At 43.8% G+C, this 23,282-nt stretch overlaps 1 protein-coding gene across 2 annotated transcripts in view; it reads right to left on the reverse strand.

Annotated features, from left to right (window-relative positions):
• Positions 1–23,282, reverse strand: part of FOXO3 (forkhead box O3) — a 148,866-nt gene that overhangs the window by 74,788 nt on the left and 50,796 nt on the right. Inside the window, exon 1 of one of the 2 annotated variants that reach the window (XM_073576053.1) lies at positions 21,861–21,948. The exons of the other annotated variant lie outside the window; for it this stretch is intronic. Coding sequence (XP_073432154.1) covers positions 21,861–21,917 — 57 coding nt within the window. The 5' untranslated portion in view covers positions 21,918–21,948. Of the gene's footprint in view, positions 1–21,860; positions 21,949–23,282 lie in introns of those variants that run through there. 2 annotated transcript variants of the gene reach the window in all.

A 23,282-nucleotide genomic window follows, 5' to 3' on the forward strand; every position in this document is an offset into this window, starting at 1 on the left:
GCCATGGACTAACAAACACTTTCGAGTGTCTAAAGTCAGAAGAACTGGGCTAACATCTATTGTTATAAACTGCCAACATGAGTGATTTGGGGAACTTGGGCTTCTCCCCCTGCTAGCATGGATTTATGATGGCAATGGTCGCCGCACAGTGCTACACCTGACAGTGTAGAGACCAACTAAGATGTCTGCTGTGACATGGCATTGGACGTCTACATTCCAATGCAAATGTTAAAGAAGAAACTCATATTTGGCTTTGAAAATTTTGGTTAGCCACACCAGATCAACGTACGACATTTTATGTGTGTCCTATGTCTTTTTATTAAAGCGATGGCATAATGTAAATAGAGCCTAAGTCATGAGAGGAGAAGAACATCTGACAAGTGGACCTTATGTGACTGACAGATTTGTCATTTCCAACACAACTCCTGTTAAACACTGACATTTTGAAGCCATGGTGCTCCATGCACTATTTTTCCATCAAATTTGACAGAATTTGCCATGTAAACTAAGCCTTAAATGTAGAGAGTAGTATGACAGAAACCAGATGCCTATGGCCTATGTCACTTATCAAGTTACTGTTATCTCATTTTGTTTCTTTATTTGCTTTCAGTAAAGGTCTTCATATACATTTGACTTAAAATACATTGTTCACAACTTTTATATTGATGATGTGTTCTAGGGATACACTCCCAATAATCATCAGCTGTTCCCAGAGAAGATATGTGATCATTGGGGGAGCGGAATAGCGCCGCTCCGACAGCTACATGATAGCCAAGGCCGAGTACTGCACTTCTTCCCCTAATAAAATAAATAGGAGTGTATCTGCAGTACCCAACTGCAGCCACTTTACAGATGATGGAGCAGTGCTCTTCCGCTCTGTAACTAACAACATCCAGCCGGGGGTACAGGAGCATCTGATCAGTGGTGTCTGGTATTGATGACCTATCCCAAGCATACAACCTATCCCCAGAAACATTATAAAAGTATCGGACAACCTCTTTAAATCTGCTGAAACTGTTTACTTCTAATATGCAAGGGGAACTCTTGAACGTCTAATGTACATTGGGGTCCTCCTAACTCTTCCTTGACAGATGATGTTTGGGAAAGTTGAATCAGACGTTTTAAAAAGGTTGTCCGCTAACAGCACAACCTCTACTTCATCAAAATGTTTTGTGCCGATAAAATAATAAACCTTTTACTCATCACCCAAGCCAGAGCCATTCCACAGTGACAGCACTTGCTCTCCCTGTTCTCTTTTGTGCAGTGCTGTGACACATGATGCCAGCACCCAATCAGCGCCGGTGGCAGTGTCCCCGCCTTCAGACAAATCAAAAATTAAGAGGAAGTCCGGGTAGCTGACCTTGGACTTCTTCTTCCTGCTCAATTCGAGAAAAGTTGGGATCAGTGACAGCAGCACTGATTGGGCGCCGGCGTCACAACAACAGCATGGGAGCCCCAGTAGACGGAGTGCCAAAATCGCAGGAACGGCATCAGCATGGGAGGTGAGATTAAGCTTTATTACTTTATCGGGGCCAAGCGAGGGGAATGAGAAGAAGTTGTCCAAGCAGTGGACAACTTCTGTAAGTATCAATACATGATCCTTACATTTTCCTAAGACACAGGCCACCAGAGCTGCCTGGCTGTGCCTTAAGGTACTGTCACACTTAGCGATGTACCAGCGATCCCGACCAGCGATATGACGCGGTCAGGATCGCTGGTACATCGCTAAGTGGTCGCTAGTGAGCTGCCACACAGGCAGATCTCACCAGCGACATCGCTGGGGACGAGGGTCGCTACTTACCTGTCACACTAGGCGATCCTGCGTCCTCCCGCCCGGCTCCACGCGTCGCTCATCTCTCCACAGGAAGCGCTGCAGGAAGCTGACAACGAGAAGCGGTCCAGGACGTTCTCGCGCGATCAGCGATAACCAGCGGGGGAGCGGTCGGAGGTAAGTATCAGACATAGCGATGTCGCTAGCACGTCACAAGTTATAGCGATATTGCTAGCGATATTGCTAAGTGTGACAGTACCTTTACTCTGCTCTCCCTAGTGAAAACACAAATATGCTTGACTGAAAAACACTTGCATGTGTATGTGTGGTCAGATAGAAATAACTAAGGGACCATTTGTCCAACTGTTACATAAGGAGAATGGGCATCATTACATTGTGTTACACATTTCTAGATATTCTATGGATCTTGCAAAGTACAATCCAGGTACTGCTAAAAAATAAATCTGCCTAGTTAACAAGCTTTTCAATCATTCAGTTAAACTAGAAATGTATCAGCATTTAAAACATAATCATATGCCTAAACTCAAACAAACTTGCCAATATTGACAGTCAAATGTGTATGGGGGCTCTGGAGAGGTGATTGTCAGGGGAGTTAAGGATTCGGGCATGTCGATTTCGTATTGCCAATCCTTTGGTTCTCCCTGATCCAGACATGTCTGGCAGTGGCTTGCTAATAGAAAACACAGTAGTACTTGGCGGATTGAGTGCTCCTGGGTATGGGAAAGTCTTGAGAGATACCTGTCGGCTGGACCATCATTCATCCGACAACTACCTAAGTGTATGGGGGACTAAAAAGTATTTTCCATCAGTTATCGTTTTCTGTATAAGATGATGTGAATATAAATAATGCAATAGTGATTTTAGGTGCCCTTTCACACAACAGGCCTTGGAGCCAAAGTATCAGATAACAATAGTTTTGTAGTATCCATGCAAGTTCTCCTGGACACACTCCAACTTCTACACAAGTGATGCCATTCCGACAACAAAGCTGCTTTATTGAAACAAGCAGACTTCATCTTAATTCTGGCAGAGCTGAATGGAGAATACACACTGGCTGGGGAACAATGAACCAAGAAAAGAGTTACAAATCTCCGGGGACAACTGCACGCAAAGAAAGCCAGCCATGAATTTGTGTTGACTCCTTTCTGCCTGTACATTTCAGCCACACAAAAGAAGTTCTTTATTAAATTCAGGCACAAATAGCCTTTCCCATATGTGGACATGCCTACAATTGTGTGCTAGTTACCCTTTTCTTGTTGAAAATTGACCTAAAACACATCAGGGAAGACCATCAAGAATAAATGCTCCTCAAAAAAAAAAAATGAAAAAGTTCCAGGGCATCCCAAAGGCTATACAGCACAGTATGTTAATATTCTTAAAAAGAATGCACTACGGCAGTAATTCACCCAAGCATCTCCCTCCAGCCCTCCCCATCTGTTACCTTTGCTCCACATTACTAGAAAGACAGTCCTTTCAGAAAGATTTTGCTATAAGGCACATAGAAAAACCTTCACAGATCCCACGGTGAACAGAAGAAAACAAGGACAAAAAGTGCCTGGTGAATTATTTTTTTTTTGTCAGCAACCAAGATGTGGCTTGCTCATCGAAGTAAAAGTTGAATCTTCCCAGAGGGCCTTATATAAATTCAATAAGAAATGTCTAAAATTGGAAAGAACAACCATTAGAGTTTGTGCAAATTGTTTTGCAGGTCCAGATCCAGCCGCCATGTCGGAAATCTGTGGCTGCTAGACAAGAGACCTGAGAACCGCCACTAATCTGAGAACATCCGCAGTTCATCTCTTGGTTAGCCGACCTGGTGCAGCCGTTGTGGAGTGACCCACATATGAAATCACACCAGGTCGGCTAATAAAAGCAGTGGTGCTGTGAAGTAAAAGGTGGTTCTCGCGACTCCCGCCTAGCAGCCAGAGATTACTGACAATCGTTGCCTGATCGGGTCTTGCAAATTGATTTCCTCCAACTCTACCAGCCACTCACATTCTCAAAACAGTTAATCCAACATCTCTTTCCATCCCTGGACATAAGCTGAAGATGACATTACAAGAGCCTCGAGAATAAGGAGGGGTACTGTTTCTTCTTGCAGAGACTATTAGCTGGTAAAGGAAAAATGTATGTAAATTAATTCTCCACCAGAATTAAGAAAACGCCTGCCACCTATTAAGGGGTTGCTATCCTAGAAGTCAGTGTTCAATGGATCGAAAAGCAATAAAAGGGTATTCCAGTTTCCAGAAATGACCACCTATCCAATGGAGATTAGAATATCCCTTTAAAATATGGCTAGGGGAATAGTTGACTGGGGAAGAATGATTTCTCTGTACAGAGAGCACCCTCTGGCATAGGTAAGCTTATACATAATTATGGCCATTACAGTTGGTGCCAGCTGACCCATCAGATGGATTAATTACCCAAACTTGGGGTTGTGGAGGTTGGTGTAACATTAAAGCGTTTTTGTTATTGCAGTGCAGGAGCGGTGTTACCAACCTAAATTTCCTACACCTAGTCTTATACTTACCTGCCACCATCTTCACCTTTTATAGGCGTCACTCTTGTCGGTTTCCATCAGTTTGTGACCTGCCATATCGCTCCAATGTTTGCTGGAGCGATCCGGAAATCACAACTCAATGTGAGTCTATGAGAACCAGAAGACTCTCATAGACTTACATTGAGGGCTTGTGACTGTTACCTGTCAATTCTGGGCAGTCAGTAGTTGCGGTCATAAGACGGTGGCTGTCACTATTCCTCCTATCTGAGTATCTGGACGCAGTGAATGACAGTTCTGCTGTCCAGTGTAGGACAGGGGCGTGTTGGGCTGTCAGTATGGTCACTGACAACTCAGCCGTCCAGTCGGATGCTGGGGCGTGCTGAGCTGTCAGTGCTCTTCAGTGACAGTTTAGCCGCCCAATCAGGACCAGGGTATGCCGGGCTCCATACTTGTCTTTCCTGTTCAGAGTAATTACCTGGATATTTAGCTAGCTTCCTGACCTAGATTGCTGCCAATTGTAGCTTTCCTCAAGAGGTGTGTGTTTGCGCTGTGCTCCTAGTCTTGTATTCTGTTCTTTGCTGCTCGACCTTGGATTTGCCATAACCATCCATTTGCCTAGCCCTTTTTGGAATTCTGACCTCAGACTGTTACCTTACTACACCTTTGTCTCACCCCACTGTCTATGATGTATCCTCCTGGCTTTTGACCTAAGACCTCTTGACTACCAAGCATCACGGCTTGTCCGTGAGTAGTGACTAGCATCACAGTGATGCTGGGAAGAGCGGAAGTAAAAGACTAGGGTCAGGATTGGAAGCTTAAATTAGTAGCACCACTCCAGCGCTGAAATTAAAAAAAAAATGCTGGAGCGGTACTTTAAAATTGTTTTACCATAAATGCCATTTACTGCATATTTCCACAACTCCTGTGTACTAAAATAGAGTGTGACTATACATACATGGCCACCTCCACTCCAGTAATCAAGTCTAGGCACGTTGGTGTTTGGAATGAGTAGGATCACAAAAATCATATTCGATATGTGCCACATGCCTCACCATAAATGTATACATAAAGATAACTCTAAGTAAAAAATCAAACTGGCTCCAATAGTGGTCTGTCCATAGAAGAAGTAAACTAACGGGCTATAGTACTAGTAGTTAAAATGGTAGATTTGTAGGAAAAGTCATCAAAATGTGACTGGGCAGCTTGACTGTTGACACTCCCACTGATTACAAGAATAAGGGGTTTCTGACAACTGGGCACCTATCATATGTCTTCTACTTGTCATACCAAATATTTCAAGACTCAGTTAAAACGTTATTAGTTGCTCAGAGAAATTAAAACTTGTAAAGGCATCAATGGATAATGCTCAAAAACTTGTCAAACAACAACTGCACCAACAGAGCCTGGTTTTTTTTTCCCTACACACCAAAACTTGTCCGCAGACAAGAAAGAAATATGAGTACATGACTCATTGACCTCCAGGCAGCCCCATAGTGTCCTCCACCGATTCCATCCCATCTCCCCTCTCCATTTACCTCAACGCACATGCTCATTCCTATTAGATACGGGCCACTTAATTCAGATCATCAACAATTTGACCTTAATCCCTCCAGACAGCCTATTGGTGAGTCTCGGTGTCAACAGTCTTTACACATCCGTTACCCACGAAAAGGGACATGAGGCCGCACCTGACATACTAGCTAAATCCAACATGGACAGAAACTCCATGCAATTGTGGCTAGACCTTTTAAGCCCAGTCCTACATGAAAACCTTTTTCCATTTGGAGACAACAACTACGTTCATACCTGTGGCACCAAGATGCGCTCAAACGTATCTCGGCATATGCAAATTACTACATGAGACTTTTCGAAGACTGCTATGTATATAACAACAAATTTTTCATGAAGAATTCCATCTGCTGGCACAGATACATAGATGACATGTTCTCTATCTGGCATGGCAAACTAAACTTTCTACAGTCCTTTTTCTCCCATCTGAATTCCACCAGACTAGAACTCCAATTCACCCTCAAACATAACGTCAACCAAATATCGTTTCTAGACACACTGGTACTGAAAAACCCCGAGGGACATCTATCTACAAATCTCTACTCTAAATCCAAAAACTGTAATAGCTTACTCTACTACTTCAGTTATAATCCCCAACCCACCAAAATAAGCCTCCCCAAATCCAAATTCCAGAGGATCTCTTGCATTGTGATTGACAAAATTTAGTGACATGTCACTCAAATTCAGAGCTAGAGAGACTATTGCACACCACTTCTCAAACAGGAGGGCAGCAAGGCTCTCACCTGACCATCCCCCCTCCTCCTACCAACAAACCAGAAAGAGTGCCCTTTATACACACCTACCATCCCCTGATGCAAGATTCACATCATTATTCGTAAGAACTGGCCATTACTAACTAGGGCCTATCCCAACATTGAGACCTTCAAATCCCCAACACTGAGGTGTACCAAGAGCCCCCGCAATATCAGAGATCAACTCGTGAGAACTGACATAGGGAGCACACAGATATTGATCACCCAAAGTTTTCTTAATTCTCACAGGAATGCTCCATGCCTCAAGTGGGCGGCCTACTCCAACATCATCAAATCTAATGACGTTATATATCCGATGACAGGAAAATCATACCCCGTAAAGGGATACTTCATGTATGACCCTATCTATGATCGAATATGTCATCAAATGCTCCTGTGGTTTCCTATACGTCCCTGAAATCACCCAAACCTTTAGGGTTAGTTCACACGTACCGGAACTCTCGCGGAAATTACCGCGAGAATTCCGGAATTCCATTCCGCGGGAAAAAATAAAAAAATAAAAAAATAAAATCGCATTTTAAATTCCCGCGATTTTCCCGCGGAAAAACTAGCATTTTGCAAGTGTATTTAGCTTGCAAAATGCTAGCGTTTTCCAAGCGATCTGTAGCATCGCTTGGAGAACTGATTGACAGGTTGGTCACACTCGTCAAACATAGTGTTTGACAAGTGTGACCAACTTTTTACTACTGAGGCCGCCTATGCAGCATCAGTAGTAAAAGATAAAATGCAAAAAAAAAAATAAAAAATGGTGTTATTCTTACCTTCCGACGTCCCGCGCAGCCGTTCCCAGTAATCATTTGCGAAAATGCCCGCGATGACGTCCGTTCTCGCGGGATCGCGATGTCTCGCGGTAATTCACGATGACGTCGCTCGAATGACCGCGAGACTTCGCGACCCCGCGAGAACGGACGTCATCGCGGGCATTTTCGCAAAGGATTACTGGGAACGAGAGCGTGGAGAGAAGCGGGAAGGCTGCGCGGGACGCCGGAAGGTGAGAATAACAATATTTTTTATTTTAAATTCTATTTTTTACAGGGATATGGTACCCAAAGCCCAGAGGACAGTCTCCGCTCCTCCGGACCGTGGGTACCATCCGCAATTGTTCTGCTTACTTTCCGCATGGTGTGCACAGCCACATGCGGGAAGTAAGCGGAACAATGCATTCCTATGGGTGCGGGATCGCCGCGATTCCGCAAAATTAATGAGCATGCTGCGGTTTTTACCGCAAAGCGATTCCGCCGCGGTAAAAACCGCAGCATTAGCACAGCATTGCGGAATTCCATAGGAATGCATGGGATGCTTATTTTTCGCGGCAAAAAAAAAAAAAACGCCGCGGAAACGCGAAAAAAAACAAACCGTGTGAACTCAGCCTTAGGGTCCGTATTGCAAACCACAAGTTGCTGTGGCAAGACATGGATGCCACTACCAAACCATTTCACCAATGCCAGGCACTCACTGTCACAACTATGTTTTCAAATAATTGAACAGGTACATAGACCCCCCACAAGGGCAACAACCATATTTGACTACTGAAAGGGAAGACTTCTGTAACCACACCCTCCAAACCTTGTCTCCAAAGGGCATAAATAGGGACATTGATTGGCTAACTTGATTCTTTATCCCTATATCTGTAGCTTAATAGTGTTTGGGAGCAATATCCAAATTATGCCTTCATAGAATCACAGAATGCTAGAGTTGAAAGGGACCTCAAAGGTCACAGTGTCCAACCCTCTGCTCAATGCAGCACGGAATTCAATAAAACCATCTCAAACAGATGTCTGACCAGCCTCTGTTTGAAGGCTTCCATTGATGAAGAACTCACCGCCTCTCGTGGCAGCCTGTTGCACTCATTGATCACCCTCATTGTCAAAACGTTTTTTCTAATATCTAATCTTTATCTTCTACCTTTCAGTTTCATTCCATTGTTTCTGGTGTTTCCATGTGCAAATGAGAATAAGGATGATGCCTCTACACTGTAACATCCCTTCAGATATTCGAACACAGCTAGTAAGTCTCCTCTTAGCCTTCTTTTCTGCAAGCTAAAAGTTCCCAGATCCTTTAACCGTTCCTCGTAGGATACAATTTGCAGTCCACTGACTATCCTGGTCGCTCTTCTCTGAACTTGCTCCAGTTTTTCAATGTATTTTTTTAAAATGTGGTGCCCAGAGCTGGACACAGTATTCCAGCTGAGGCGTGACAAAGGAGGAGTAGATGGGGATAATTACTTCAAGTGATCTAGACTGTATGCTTCTGTTAATACATCCTAGAAATGCACTTGCCTTTTTTGATGCTGCATCACACTGTTGACTCATGTGCAGTTTATGATCTATTACTATACCCAAGTCTTTTTCACACGTGCTATTGCTTAGTCCTATTTCTCTCATTCTGTAGATGTAATTTTCATTTTTCTTGCCCACATGTAGAATCTTGCATTTCTTCCTGTTAAATATCATTCGATTTATCGCTGCCCATTGTTAAAGCTTAACTAGATCCTTCAGAATCCTGTCTTCTCTATAGTTAGCTATCCCTCCTAGCTTTGCATCATTTGCAAATTTGATTAGTTTACCTTCAGTTCCCTTATCTAGATCATTTACAAAAATGTTGAACAACACTGGGGCCTAGACAGAGTCTTGTGGTACCCCACTTGAAACACACTTCCAATTGGATGTGCAACCATTTATTACCACTCTTTTGAGTACAATCACTGAGCCAATTATGAATCCACCTAACCGTAGCTTTGTCAATCCCATAGTTGCTCAATTATTTCAATAAGGATAGTATGAGATACTTTATAAAATGCTTTGCTGAAGTCGAGATATACTGTATCTACTGCATTTCCCTGATTCACCCAGTCAGTGATTCCATCGTAGAAGGAAATTAGAGGAATCTGACATGACTTGCTTGCTACAAACCCATGCTGGCTCTGGTTAATTACTGTATTCGTATCCAAGTACTTACATACATGCTGTTTAATAATTTGTTCAAAGATCTTTCCTGGTATAGAAGTAAGGCTAACTGGCCTGTAATTTTCCTGGCTCCGTCTTCTCTCCTTTTTTTGAAGATAGGCAAATGTTTTCTCTTTCTCAAATATTCTGAGACTTCTCCTATTCTCATTGCAATGGTTAAACCCTGGCCTAAACTACTAAACATGGTTTATTTTAAAAGATCATTGCTTCATAGAATGTCTTTCGTGCTTTAGTGGATATGTAAGTTAAGCATGATAAACCGTTGATATAAATATAGTTAAAGGGAATTTGTCACCAGATTTTTTTTGACACTTAACTTGAGAGCAGCATACTGCAGAGACAGAAACCCTGATTCCAGTGATGTGTCACTTACTGAGCTGCTTGCTGTAGTTTAGATAAAATCACTGTTTAATCAGCAGGAAATTATCACTAGAGGATTAGTAATCCTGCGGCCATGTAGTCCTCCATATTCATGAGGTTTGTATAACCCCCACCTCCACCACTGATTGTCATCTTTCTGCCTATGCACAGTGTATACAGAAAGCAGCCAATCAGTGGTGTGGTGGGGTTATACAAAGCTCAGAATTCAGAAAACTGCTAGATTTGAAGCAAATAAAACAAGGATGTTATCAAAACTGCAGCAATCGGCAGTTTAAGCAATACGCTGCTGGAATCAGGATCTCTGCTCCTACATCATGCTACTCTCAGATGGGTCAACAATATCCTGGGGACAGATTCCCTTTCAGAGCGGACAACTACTAATTATAAATAGAAAATATGAAGGTTGTCTAATATATTAGGGTATAAAGTGTTATAGGATGTGTCTAGACTAGAGATTACCAATTATACAGCTTTCTATAAAACTCAGACATTCAACATTTCAGAAAAAAAGAAACTTCATAGACCAACAAAATACAAGATGGCCAGACGTCTTGCTGTGCTTCCCCAAATGACTCTATCGAAGAATATATGAATGTACGAGTTTCATGATCGTATATAAGGAGGCCTCTCCTTAAAGAGACTGCTGTTCAGGAATGTTAATGGCCTAAGATAGATCTGGGCCTTCATTCACACCACAATACAGAGGAAACACAGCATTCCAGCACAACGAAAATAATCCCCAGCAATGTAATAAATCAGGTATGTAAACACGTCCAACATGCTGTTATATAAAAAAGGGCCCTGAGAGCATTTCTAAAGGAAAATGATACATTGTTTGCATGTCATTCAAGGACTTCAGCACTTTATCCATATCATCGCTAGTGACTGCATTCTGATAAACAGGAACACGTAAAACGCCCTCAGATAATTGTATACGGGTAACCTAGGCAAACCAGCTCCTCCATTATAGTGGATGTGTATGGAAGTTCAAAAATAGGTCATAAGCAATAAGGCCATCTCAAGGTCAAAGAGGTCATAGCTTGCTCTATACAATGAATAGAGAACAGAAGTATTTGTGTGCTATGCTGCCTTCTCAATAACCATGAACAGTGGTAAAACATCACCTGCATTTCTATCATTATATATATATATATATACACACACACACACACATATATATATATATACACACAGTATATCATGAAAAAAGAAGAAAAATGCAGCACTCACCAATAAAGCTGAAAAACTGTGCGTCTTTATTTCACATGAATTCCATCAACAGGTATGTGGACATGCAGGACGTTAGAGGAGTGCTAGGGGAGGGAGGTGCCGGACAACGTCCGTTTCGCTTCTACGGTCCGTCTGTTTATGTGGTGATTTGTGTGCCCTAGTCTGCCGTTCATCTGTGTGCTTTCGTGCTGGGATTTTACACACAACAAACAACTATATCCAAAGTGGGAGATCCTCCGTGAGCTACATATGTTCATATATTGCAGCAAATACTAAGAGGAAGAGAGAGACTTTAAAGAGGACCTATCACTAGATTAAAAGCAGCCCGTTTTTGCTCTTATTTTTATTTCCGCTGCTCCCGTTTTTCGCTGTTTTTTTTAATCCATCATGTGGTTCCAGAGATATGAGCCTTTTTATTTAGAGCTTACACTTTTATGGTCTTTACAAGGGGGGCGCTCACAGGGTAATTATGAAGAGTAGCCCTGGGGAATCCTGTGACTAACGGCCTCTTGGTAAAGGTAATACAAAGTAGCACTAAATAAAATGGGAAAATTAACAGACTACTCCATGGAGCTGTGGGAATAAAATATGATAAAACCTGGCTAATTCTGACCTGGTGAAAGGTCGTCTTTAAGCTTTGTTTACACAAGGAAATCCTATCCAAGTTTTCCTAATTTAAATTTTTCCAAGGTATACACCCAGTCTTAAAAGCACTAAGAAATAAAGTCAGCAGCAACCTAAGCAAATAAATTAGAGCAAGGAAAGGTTAATGTTGGCATTTTATGCTGTCCCACCTAGCTAACCTCACCAGATGTGGACTAGACATTCCAAAATTAGATCCATTGCTTTCATAATGTAAAACGATTCCATTACTCATATTTTGCTGCCCTGCCTGTAGAAATAAGCAGAGACTTTCAGGTAAAGTGTTTAAATGCGGTATGGTGACTTAAAGGGGTTGTCAACTACTTTTACTTTAAAAATGGGCCCATGTTTTAAAATTCAGGGAAAATCAAAACAGATATCAGATACTCACCCACCAGAACCCTGAATTACCTCTGCACCACCCACGTCCTATGCCAGTCTCCTCACTTCCTCTTCTACCATGGGCCCTCACCTGAACATCGCTGCCACTGACTGGCTATATCGGTGATGTGGCACCTTCTGCTATTAAAAGAAGAAAGGAGAATCTGTGGCAGGCATGGCCAGTGGTGCACAGTAGGTCTAAGGCCGGGGTTAAACATGTGAGAAACTTGGATGAGTCTCACGTCTCAATACCCGGCACTGCCGCCAGCACTCGGACCGGAGCGCTCAGCTACATAGAAATACATGCAGCTGAACGCTCCAATCCAAGTGCCGGCGGCAGTGCCCGGGTATTGATGTGTGAGACTCGTCCGAGTTTCTCACAAGTCTGACCCCGACCTAATAGGGGAGTATCCTTTTCTTTTTAATTTAAGACACCTTGAGCCTGTTTTTTAAGTAAAAAAAAAAAATCAAGTGTTGAATAACACCTATAAAGTAGATAAAATATTATACACAAATTCATTTTCCGCCATAGTAAGATAGGAATATAATTGCTACATACTGAGATGTTTCACATCAATGTGTGACCTTTAGGCTATGTGCCCACGTAGCGTTTTAAAACGCTCACTAAAAACCGGACTCCTTCCCAGAAATCGCGCGGTTTTTTCCGCGCGATTTTACTGCGATTATGATCGGGATTTTCGCGTGCGATATTCAAGCACTTTCCAAGCGATTTGAAGCATCGCTTGGAAAGTGATTGACAGGTTGGTCACACTCGTCAAACATAGTGTTTGACAAGTGTGACCAGGTTTTTACTATTGAGGCCGCTTATGCGGCATCAATAGTAAAAGATAGAATGTTAAAATGCTAAACAAAAAATAAAAAAATTGGCGGTATATTTACCTTCCGGCGTCCCGCGCTGCATTCCCGGGCCTCAGCGTTCCCAGTAATGCCTTGCGAGACCTGTGATGACGTAGTCTCGCGTTGCTATAGCGATCTCGCGAGACCACGTCATCAATGGACCGTGCCGCAAGGCATTACTGGGAACGCTTAGGCCGGGAATGCAGCGTGTGACGTCGGAAGGTAATTATACCCCGATTTTTTATTTTTTATTCTTTTTTTACAGGAGTATGGTACCCAGGGCCTGGAGGACAGTCTCCTCTCCTCCACACCGTGGGTACCAACCGCACATGAGACACTTAACTTCCCGCATGGTGGGCATAGCCACATGGGGGAAGTAAGCGATTCTCATGCATTCCTATGGGTGTGGAATCGCGGCAATTCTTTGCGATTCCGCAAAAAAGAATGAGCATGCTGCGATTTTTTCCGCGATGCGTTTCCGCCGCAGAAAAAAGCGCAGCATTAGCACAGCATGTGCGGAATGCCATAGGAATGCATGGGGGGCGTTCTGCACACGATTTTTAAACGTTTTCGCAGCGTTTTAGCGCCGAAAATCGCGGCAAAAACGCTTAAAAATCGCTACGTGGGCACACAGCCTTAATGGTTGAATAAAGAAACACTGCACTGCAAATCTGGGTGAGTGCCGCATCTTTTTCCTTCTTTTACAAGTTTAGCATGTTTTTTCTGATGCGGTGCACCGTTATTCCCAGCAGTGTTTTACACACTGTGTGCCTGTGATTGATCCTCGACTTGTTGCTGGTGGATTAGAGCCTTGGTGCCGTTCATCTGGGCTTTCTTTGAATTGAATTGTTTCACATCAATGTCTATGATTAAAAGAATAGGACTGAATCTGCAGTACTTGTGGGAGTTAACAGCTGATTGGTGGGGGTGGCAGATGTTGGACCCACCCCTATCTGTTCTAGGTCATCAATATATAATGCCTGGACACCCCTTTTAAAATGCACACATTCCACTGTGCTTCATTTGTAGGTTCCATACATCATTTTAATGCATCACAAGTTATATGTGCATTTTTACCACACCAGGTCAGATCACTGTGGTCAGAGATCTGATGGATTGGGTGGAGGCATTTGCCTTTTTAAAGGCTGAGGTCTTTTGTTCCTGGAAGATACAAAGACATGCTACTACCATATACCTTTGCTTATATATGTGAGATGGACATTACTGTCGAATTGAACAAAAGTGGTTAGGGCTACAAATAGCTTCTTCTGAGAGAAAGAGGACAGGAATTCTAGTGTCACCTATTGGATGTAGCAACTATAAAAGTCAATATATAATGAGCCTCATTACATGACTTAGGATAAAAAAGCCAAACCAGAAACTATTTGCAGACATGTTTGGTGGGTGTTTGCCTCTCATCAGTGCAAAGCAGGAAAGCTGGTCTGGCTGGGTGAGAAGCCTCTGACAGGTGGTCTTAGCGGCAGCTGCTCTGCTTAGCACTGTCTAGAGACTCTCCATTTTCACCGATCAAATTCTAAAGAGGATCAGTGCTTTAATGCAGGGGCCAATAGGTTGTATCCACAGAGCAACTGCTGGCCAGTGTAGTAAGGGAACAAAAACAAAAAGAGAAAGGCCAGTTTCAGTTGAGCACATGTAAAATCATCTGTTATTCATCCAAAAAAACAGATGGTTGGTCATTTGTATGTTTGTCTTTCACACCCATGTTTCCTATTGTAATAACTGTATTGGATCCATGGGAAAAGCATGGCATACGGATGGTAACCCACGTGTGATCCATTTTTGCACCCCCATTGATTTATAGTGGACAACAAAATTTGGATTCAAATGTTTATCAGTCTACCTAATTGGTCCTTACAAGTCTCCATTAACAAAGCAGCAGGGCCAGATGGAGAGATTGGCTCTGGAACAGGGGCCAGTAAGGATGTGACACTTCCATGGATCCGTGGATTGGGGGATCCACAGGTGTCCAGTGTAGGAAATGCAGGTTTTATAGCGGGTCACTTTCTTTGCAAGTTCCTGGAAGGGGGATAATTGTTGCTCAAGACCTGAGTGCACAGATAGGAAGACACCAGTGGGTTCCGACAGCCAGAGACAACGAAGAATTTCACCATCACCCATTCCGATCCTGCTGTCCGCTGAAAAGCATACAGTATAAATTCTAGCGGCAGCAATCAGCTGTCTTACCGATAGTTTACAGTAATTACATCGCATGCCATTTCTAGGTTCTAATGTACACTTGTGCAGTGAATGTGCAGAAAAGATGGTATTACAGAGGGAGTGGTATACAGCAACTGAATTCTAATGAAATCTGAGAGCCGGGGTCTGCCACTTTCTCTACTGGACTTGAAAATACACATGCAATGTTATACTGTGCTGCTAACAAAGTAGGCTGCCATTTTATCAGCTCTGAGAAGTAATGTTCTCATCAGACAATAACTGCTAAAAGAAACACAAAAGTCACTCATGGGCAGCAAAGAAAAGGAGCCAGCTATAGCCTACAGGAGGTCAATAGTTTGGTCTTCAGAAACACGCGAGCTGGAGATACACTCAGACTGAAACTCTTGAGGTTTTTGAGTTTCTAGCACTTACTTGCATGTTGTCATGAAACATCCTCAAGCAGAACCGCATTAGAAGAATGTGACATAAATGGCGTGCTTTCAGTTCTATAGACAGAAATGCTCTATACCACACTCTTATCACCAAGGCTCGGGGGAGCCGAATCCTCTCACAATGGTATAGGACTAATCATAAAATGGATACGACTTCCTAGCTGTGATGGCGATGTTCTGCATCCCCTAGCACAATGCTACATATCTGGTGGAAATGACAATCCATCTCAGCATTGTACAAACAAACGTTGTCAGGATCCCCAAGATCACCATTCTATCAATGTTCATGACCCCATTGTCAAGACTAAAAATGGACTTTTCATAAATGTTGTTTAAATGCTCATAGCAACAATACTCTGGTTTTGGAAGTCCTGGTTATCACTTACTAGGTTTATGTGGGTAGAGGCAATAATGGAGGAAATCACACTGGACAAGACATCTTCCCGGCTTGGTTACTTTGGTCCCAGTTTTGTTTTTCCTGTGCCCTCACAACTTGGCTGTCTTTTGGATGCCATTCTACTTTGAACATGAGTTCTACAATACTCAACCCCCATCTAGGTATGTCCAACTCTTCTTTTCCATGACTGAAACCTTCCACGCTATAGCGGTCATGGTAGGACTGCTCACACGGGATTGTATGGAGACTGTGAATTATGAACGGGTAGATGTGATTAAAGGATCCAAGGTAGGGCTAGTTTGGGGGTAGAGACACCCTGCCAGACTAGTCTTGCCTCGTTAGCATATAGAGAGCATCAAATTAAAAGGATATTTTTAAAAAAATCAGGAAAACAACTATTAGCACCTAAAATACCAAAAATATTTCAAGGAATGATGATGCATACTGCTATAGTAACAATTGGAGACAGGTCAGGCGACTTGTCAGGATCATTTTAAGAGTTTATTCTTTGCATAACTAGGTATAGTGTCATCAGGTTCTGACATAGTAAATGGAAGCACATTATCAAGTACACGTGACATAAAATTACCTGTCTATATTTTGAATCCTGGACTTATCAACACGCATAGTGTGGGACTAAGGTGGTAAGGGCCTGCCAGTAACATTGAGGACCCACCTGTCCAGCTACATGCAAATATTACATTACCCTCTTTCACAAATGTACCTAGGCTTCTATATAATAGTAAGACAGGCAGGTTGGGCAATGAATGATGAGATGATGCTTTTGTCTGCACATAGTGAATCAATGGTATTGGGCCTGCTACTGCTCATGTTGGTGGGAAGTGACAGAGGCCTACCGGGGGATTCCCCTCTTCTCCTGTGGGCCAGTCCAAGCCTACGCTCATGTGTACGTAAAATGGTCATCCCAATGGTGCTTCAGTTACTTTGCCAATAAGGGTTACTGACCCATAAATAAGGGTGTAGAGGAGACCCAAAGGCCCGTACAAGTAAACTAACATCAAATCAAATAAAGAAGCAGATTTGTAACTGGACACAGAGAATGCTATGCACCCTATTCGGAGCATGTCAGACATCTGGTCCTGCCCAGTGAAGCCCAGTCTCTGGTTTCGCTTTCCGTCAGAAGTGGTGCACAGAAATAAATCTTTACTATTTAAAGTCAAGATCAGCACAGAATAAACGTGTAGGGCAATTTCGTAACAATGGGACATAAAACTATTGGTTGTCATAAAACTATGCATGACAACCAATGGACGTTATGTACCAACTGGGTATTAATAGTTTTTCAAGAATACAGAGGTTTGCGACAACAAACTCTATGTACGGAGTTCTACATCCCCAGAAGCATCGCTCGTAGGCAAGAATTTCTCTGTGCACAAGGAGAGCAAGCCTACGTTCCCACGATCAGTATGTGGTGAGTTCTGACATTTCAGCACCATTTCTACACTTATTATGCATAATATGCTACTTGTATTTTTTTTCATGGCGTTTGTGTGTGAGTTTTTAAACATGCGTCTTTGAAGCGGCATTTTTTGTCTGTTTGTTGTGTCTTACTTTCCATAAAGCTGCCTTGTTTTTTACATTTCCTGGTATTTTACATTCTCATGTGCGGATTACATGCGTTTTTGATGTGTTAAAAAGCATGTGCGTTTTTTACCTGCAGATTGTCACCTCTAATGCAAGTCTATGGGGAAATTCCGCACAGTAAAGTCAGCGTGCCCGCAAGAGAAATTGACATGCTGCGGATTTAAAAATGCACTGCAGGTCAGTTTACGAAGTGTAAAGCCCCCCTCACACACAGCGATCTCGCTAGCAAGATCGCTGCTGAGTCACAAGTTTTGTGACACAACAGCGATCTCATCAGTGAGATCGCTGTGTGTGACACTGACCAGCAACCAGCCCCCCCTGCCGGTTATCGCTGATCGTCCTGGAATAGCCAGGACATTTTTTTGATCGCTGGTCTCCCGCTGGCCAGCACGCATCGCTGCGTGTGACAGGTGGGAGACCAGCGATCAGCGCGCTGGTATCTATGGTAAACACAGGGTTTCCAAGCACCGCGCGGTGCTTAGAAACCCGATGTGTACCTTAGTTACCAGCGCGCTGATGCAGGGAGCTGGTAACCAAGGTACACAACGGGTATCTAAGTGACGCACGCCGCTTAGAAACCCGATGTGTACCTTAGTTACCAGCGCGCTGATGCAGGGAGCTGGTAACCAAGGTACACAACGGGTATCTAAGTGACGCACGCCGCTTAGAAACCCGATGTGTACCTTAGTTACCAGCGCGCTGATGCAGGGAGCTGGTAACCAAGGTACACAACGGGTATCTAAGTGACGCACGCCGCTTAGAAACCTGATGTGTACCTTAGTTACCAGCTCCCTGCATCAGCGCGCTGGTAACTAACGTACACAGCGATACTGCGTGCTCGGCGTTGCTGGTGCTGATCGCTGGTGACGGTGCCTGTTTGACAGCTCACCAGCGATCATGTAGCGACACACCAGCGATCATGTAGCGACACACCAGCGATCTTGACAAGCTGATATCGTTGTCGGGATCGCTGGTGAGTCGCTATGTGTGACAGGGCCCTAACTATGGCGCACCGATAGGCTTGAATGGGTGAGTCTCATCTGATTTACGGAAAATACTAATGCATGCGGTGATTTTTCACATGCAGATTTATTTGGTAAGAAATATGGTTGGGTGAATGAGCCCTTAGAGTACCAGCGTTGACCATTACATTTTAAAGTCAGGCACATGCTGTGAAAAATATCCAAACCATAAGCTGACCAGTGCTGTGGATAGGACATTCTCTGCATATCAATTTACGGGTATTCTGCGGATAAAATGTATGACTTAATGGTCCCATTTTTGCAGTTTTCGATGTGACAGATTCCCAAGGAATATGCAACGTGGGAACATAACTTTAACCTGATTAAAGTGTCCCGGCAAGGCAAAATGTAGTTTTGCATGTATGTGGGTTTGAGAAAATCTCTTTGTCTGGGCAAGCCTTCCTCCCAGGCCAGGAGAACTATGCTTCTCTTCACAGCTGTGGGGGAAGGGCTCCGAGCTGCATTTGTCACTTATCCAGCCCTGCAGTGCAGATATCATCCATAGGACACAATGTCACCCATCTCCTTGTTCAAATTTCACTGTCAGAATATTAATGTAGTCTTGTATATAACACAAAGTTATATCAGGATTCATTTTATTGCTCCAATTTTTATGGAAATTGTTCACTGTTCCAATTGTTTGCTTATAGCCATAGACATCTCAGTGGTCTCGCTCTTGCACTAACCTGGCGCTGCCGTGAACTTTACTTTACTGAACAGTTACGGAATAATAACATCATTAGAATGGTTACCAATGACTTAGTAAAGCACATGGCAGCACTGGGTTAATGCAAAAAGCGAGGGCTAGCTCTTTCACTTCACGGAGGGCCGCTTAGGGTATGGGATCCGGTACTGCATGCCGTGATCCAAGAACCCAGGAGTTCAAGATCTGAATTTTGCTAAAAACTTGGGTGCTTTATAGGAAGGGCTGTGGAGTCGGAGTTGTGGAGTTGGAGTCGGAGCCCATTTTGGTGGAGCTGGAGTTTGAGTCGGTTTCATGGAAATTGAGGGTCGGAGGTTTGGCTTACCGACTCCACAGCCCTGGTATGAGGGAGTCAGAGTTTTGGAGTCGAATTTGGAGTTGGTTGTAAAATAAAGAAGCCTAAGCTACCTTTCCAAACCAACACCCCTTTAGCAGTCTTCCACTAGACGTGAACTGATGTTGACTAAGCCACCTGATAACCTGAATGGTTAGGTGATTGATGGACAGATTTTATTCCTGATGTCCTTACAGTCTCCAGAGCCTGCTTCCTCAAACATGGGGATGCTTGGATGAACTGTGAACACAGACTTCTCCCGGAAGTCTGTTTTACTGTTTGGATCCTGAGGAGAGACAAAGAGCGAGTAAGACTTTTGCAGTCCCCTATCCCTTACTACAATCATTTTACAGCACCAAAGTTAGGGTCCCCATTGACTTCTACGGGGTTCAGGTTCAAGTTCTGGCTGCGTTCTGGTACCCGAACCGAACTTTTGACCTAAAGTTTGCTCAAATCCAACAAATCCAAACATCCACGGGCCCACTCTTCACTAGTTCTGGAGACACTAGTAGTCTGTCTTTATTTTACCATCTTCGATTGCCTCTGACTACTTTTAAATCACAACTTCCAGCATTTTTCTTTTTCAGAGCTGGGGTGGTGTCAGTAATGTGATTTCCTTGCCCCTAGTAAAATTCTTACCAGCTGCAGACTTAAGCTCTTCCCGGCGCCGCTCCAGTCATGAGCCGCCATCTTATGACCACAACTACTAACTGATGGGAAGTCAGGGGAATCGGTATCAAGCTCTAAATGAAAATCTATGAAAGCCTTGTTTTGGCTCCCATAAAGTTACATTGATATGTGACTTCCGGCCCGCCCAGGAAACAATGGCGCGATTCAGCAGGTCACAAACTGCTGGAGACTAACTGGAGTGGCGCCGAAAACAGAAGAAGACGACAGTTGGTAAATATAAAACCGGGGGGCAGGGAACTTAGATTAGTGACGGCACTCCAGCGCTGGAATAAAAAAGAGACCTTGGAGTGGTGCTTTAAAAGAGGGGTGGAACACCCCTTTAGGTTTCACAAACTGTGCAAAATTCCAATTTTTTCCCTGGAAACAGGTAACATCGGTGTGTATCCCTAGTCTTAGAGCTGAAGTAACTGCAAGCTAAAATGCCAAATACAAATATGTAGAAAAAACGGATTACTCCAGAGGGGTCCATAGGAAATTGTGTCAAAGTCCATTTGTACAAAACTGTCAGCTAAGGAAAATCCATAGCAAAATCTGACACATGTATACAAGCAGCGTCAGCCTGGGCAACTGAGGACAAGCCAAGGGTTGTACAGTGACGTCACGCACAGAAACACAGGCTATTTTTACACCGTGGTGCTATTCAAATGTGCACGAAATACGTCCTGTTAAACCGCACATTCATGTGCACAGTTGGGGGGCACAAATTAGAGGGCTGTATCAAGCGCACCAGACAGAGGCCAAATCAGCGTGCTAAACTTTGCCCTGATGTGGCCTATTTCCGTCACGTTGCATGTGCTGCGAGTGGAGGGTAGTATGTAGAAAGACTTGGAGTGGCTCCAGATTAAACAAAGCCAAGAAGGACAGCCAGTCAATTCCACATTGCTCCGATGACCTATATTAACTTCTAGTCAGCTGAGGCGAGCTCACAGCTGACGGCCAATCGCACACAGGGGAGGGATGGCGCGCTGGCCTATCGAAATCCGGCCAGTGCAGCAGAAAAAGGGATTTGTTTAACTCATGAAATGCTGGGAGAGGGCTGGAGAGTCCCAGCTCATACAAACGAAGCAGAATGGTTTGCAATTAGAAAGAAAAACACACAAAATAGACAAAAGAGAGCACTCACTGCACAACTTCTAATTGAGCCCTCACTCTTTCCCATAAGTGGGATATCACAATCAACTAATAAAGCAGTTTAAATAAGCCAAAAAAAAAGCATATTACACTAGTAAGCCAAGAATATAAGATAAATATTAATCAAAGGGGACTTAGACTAGTATCTAATAAGGCTGGAACCAGGTGGGCAAATTGTGGCCATGACTGTGTGCCACTCCGTGTACTCGCCCGCCTGGCAGAAGAGTGCAGGAGAAGCCAGTTATGTCGTACTCACACATCCGTGGGCCACGGTCCATACACAAATCTCCTGAACCCAACTTGACGGCCTCATAGACACATGGGGCTGCCAAGAAGCGGTGTAACTTGAGGCCTGTGGGTCCCAGTGCAAAATCTTAAACAAGGCAAATAATAATAGTCTTTTATATGGGCCAAAGGGACCTTTTGACCCAGGTGCGATTGCAACCCCTGCACCTACTATAGTTAAACCCCCGGCTGTCAAGTTAGGGTTGGGCGGCCTATGAACACGCGAATGTGTACATGCCGTTTTAGTCACATGAATTAGTCCGGTCTGTAAACCGGACCAGACTAGTGAATGCTCAATCGGACAATCCCTTGAAATTCACGCTGCGTGCATGTTATTAGAATATGCGTTTCTAACCCCTTAACGACCGCCATTAAAGGTACTTAAACCACAGCACCGTTAATTCACAGCGCTGTGGAGAAAGTAAATAGCGCGCCCAGGTGTCGGATGTTCTCTGGGGTCTCGGCTGCCAGGGGTAGCCGAGACCCCAGAGAACATGAATCAGGTCGGTTTTTACCGACCCCACTTTTGCGATCGCCGTTATTAACCCTATAACGGCGACTGCAAAAAAAAAGCCGCGATTTTGCTTTTAAAGGGAATCTGTCAGCCCTTTTTTGAGATATCATATAATGATATCATTCAATTGTGTGTCACATAAGGATTCTTTTAGTACTTTTGCTTCCCCCTGACCCCGCACCTTTCATGCATAAATACCTTTCTTATATCGGTTCAGATGTAGGTAAACTGCCGCTGTCCGGTCCGTTGGGCGGGGCTTATTCACCTGCTCCCCCCCTCCCTGTCTTGCTCTATGTATTTCTTCTTGTGTAGAGCAAGACAGGGAGGGGGGGGAGCAGGTGAATAAGCCCCGCCCAGCGGACCGAACAGCGGCAGTTTACATACATCTGAACCGATATAAAAAAGGTATTTATGCATGAAAGGTGCGGGGTCAGGGGGAAGCAAAAGTACTAAGAGAATCCTTATGTGACACACAATTGAATGATATCATTATATGATATCTCATAAAAGGGGTGACAGATTCCCTTTAATTTCTGTTTCCTCTGATGTGATCGCACATCAGAGGAGAGAGAAATAAGGTCCCCGATCCCCCCCTGTACCTCCCGGGGGTCCTCTTTCCCCTCCCGGTGGTCCTGGGTCCCTGCGGCTTCCTCCGGTGGGCGCCGCCATCTTGGATCCGGAGAAAATGGCGGGCGCATGCACAGTGCGCCCGCCGGGAATCAGCAGGCTCTGGCCGGCAGATTCCATTCATTCATTTTGATCACTATGATAAACTATCATAGTGATCAAAATAAAAAAATAGTAAATAGCCCCCCCCCCCCCCGTTTATCACCCCCTTAGATAGGCAAACATAATGAAATAAAGAAAATATTTTTTTTT

This window comes from Dendrobates tinctorius, unplaced genomic scaffold (genome assembly GCF_039654945.1).
Source record: "Dendrobates tinctorius isolate UK_male_01 unplaced genomic scaffold, ASM3965494v1 ptg000046l, whole genome shotgun sequence".
In the NCBI taxonomy this organism is placed as follows: domain Eukaryota; kingdom Metazoa; phylum Chordata; class Amphibia; order Anura; family Dendrobatidae; genus Dendrobates; species Dendrobates tinctorius.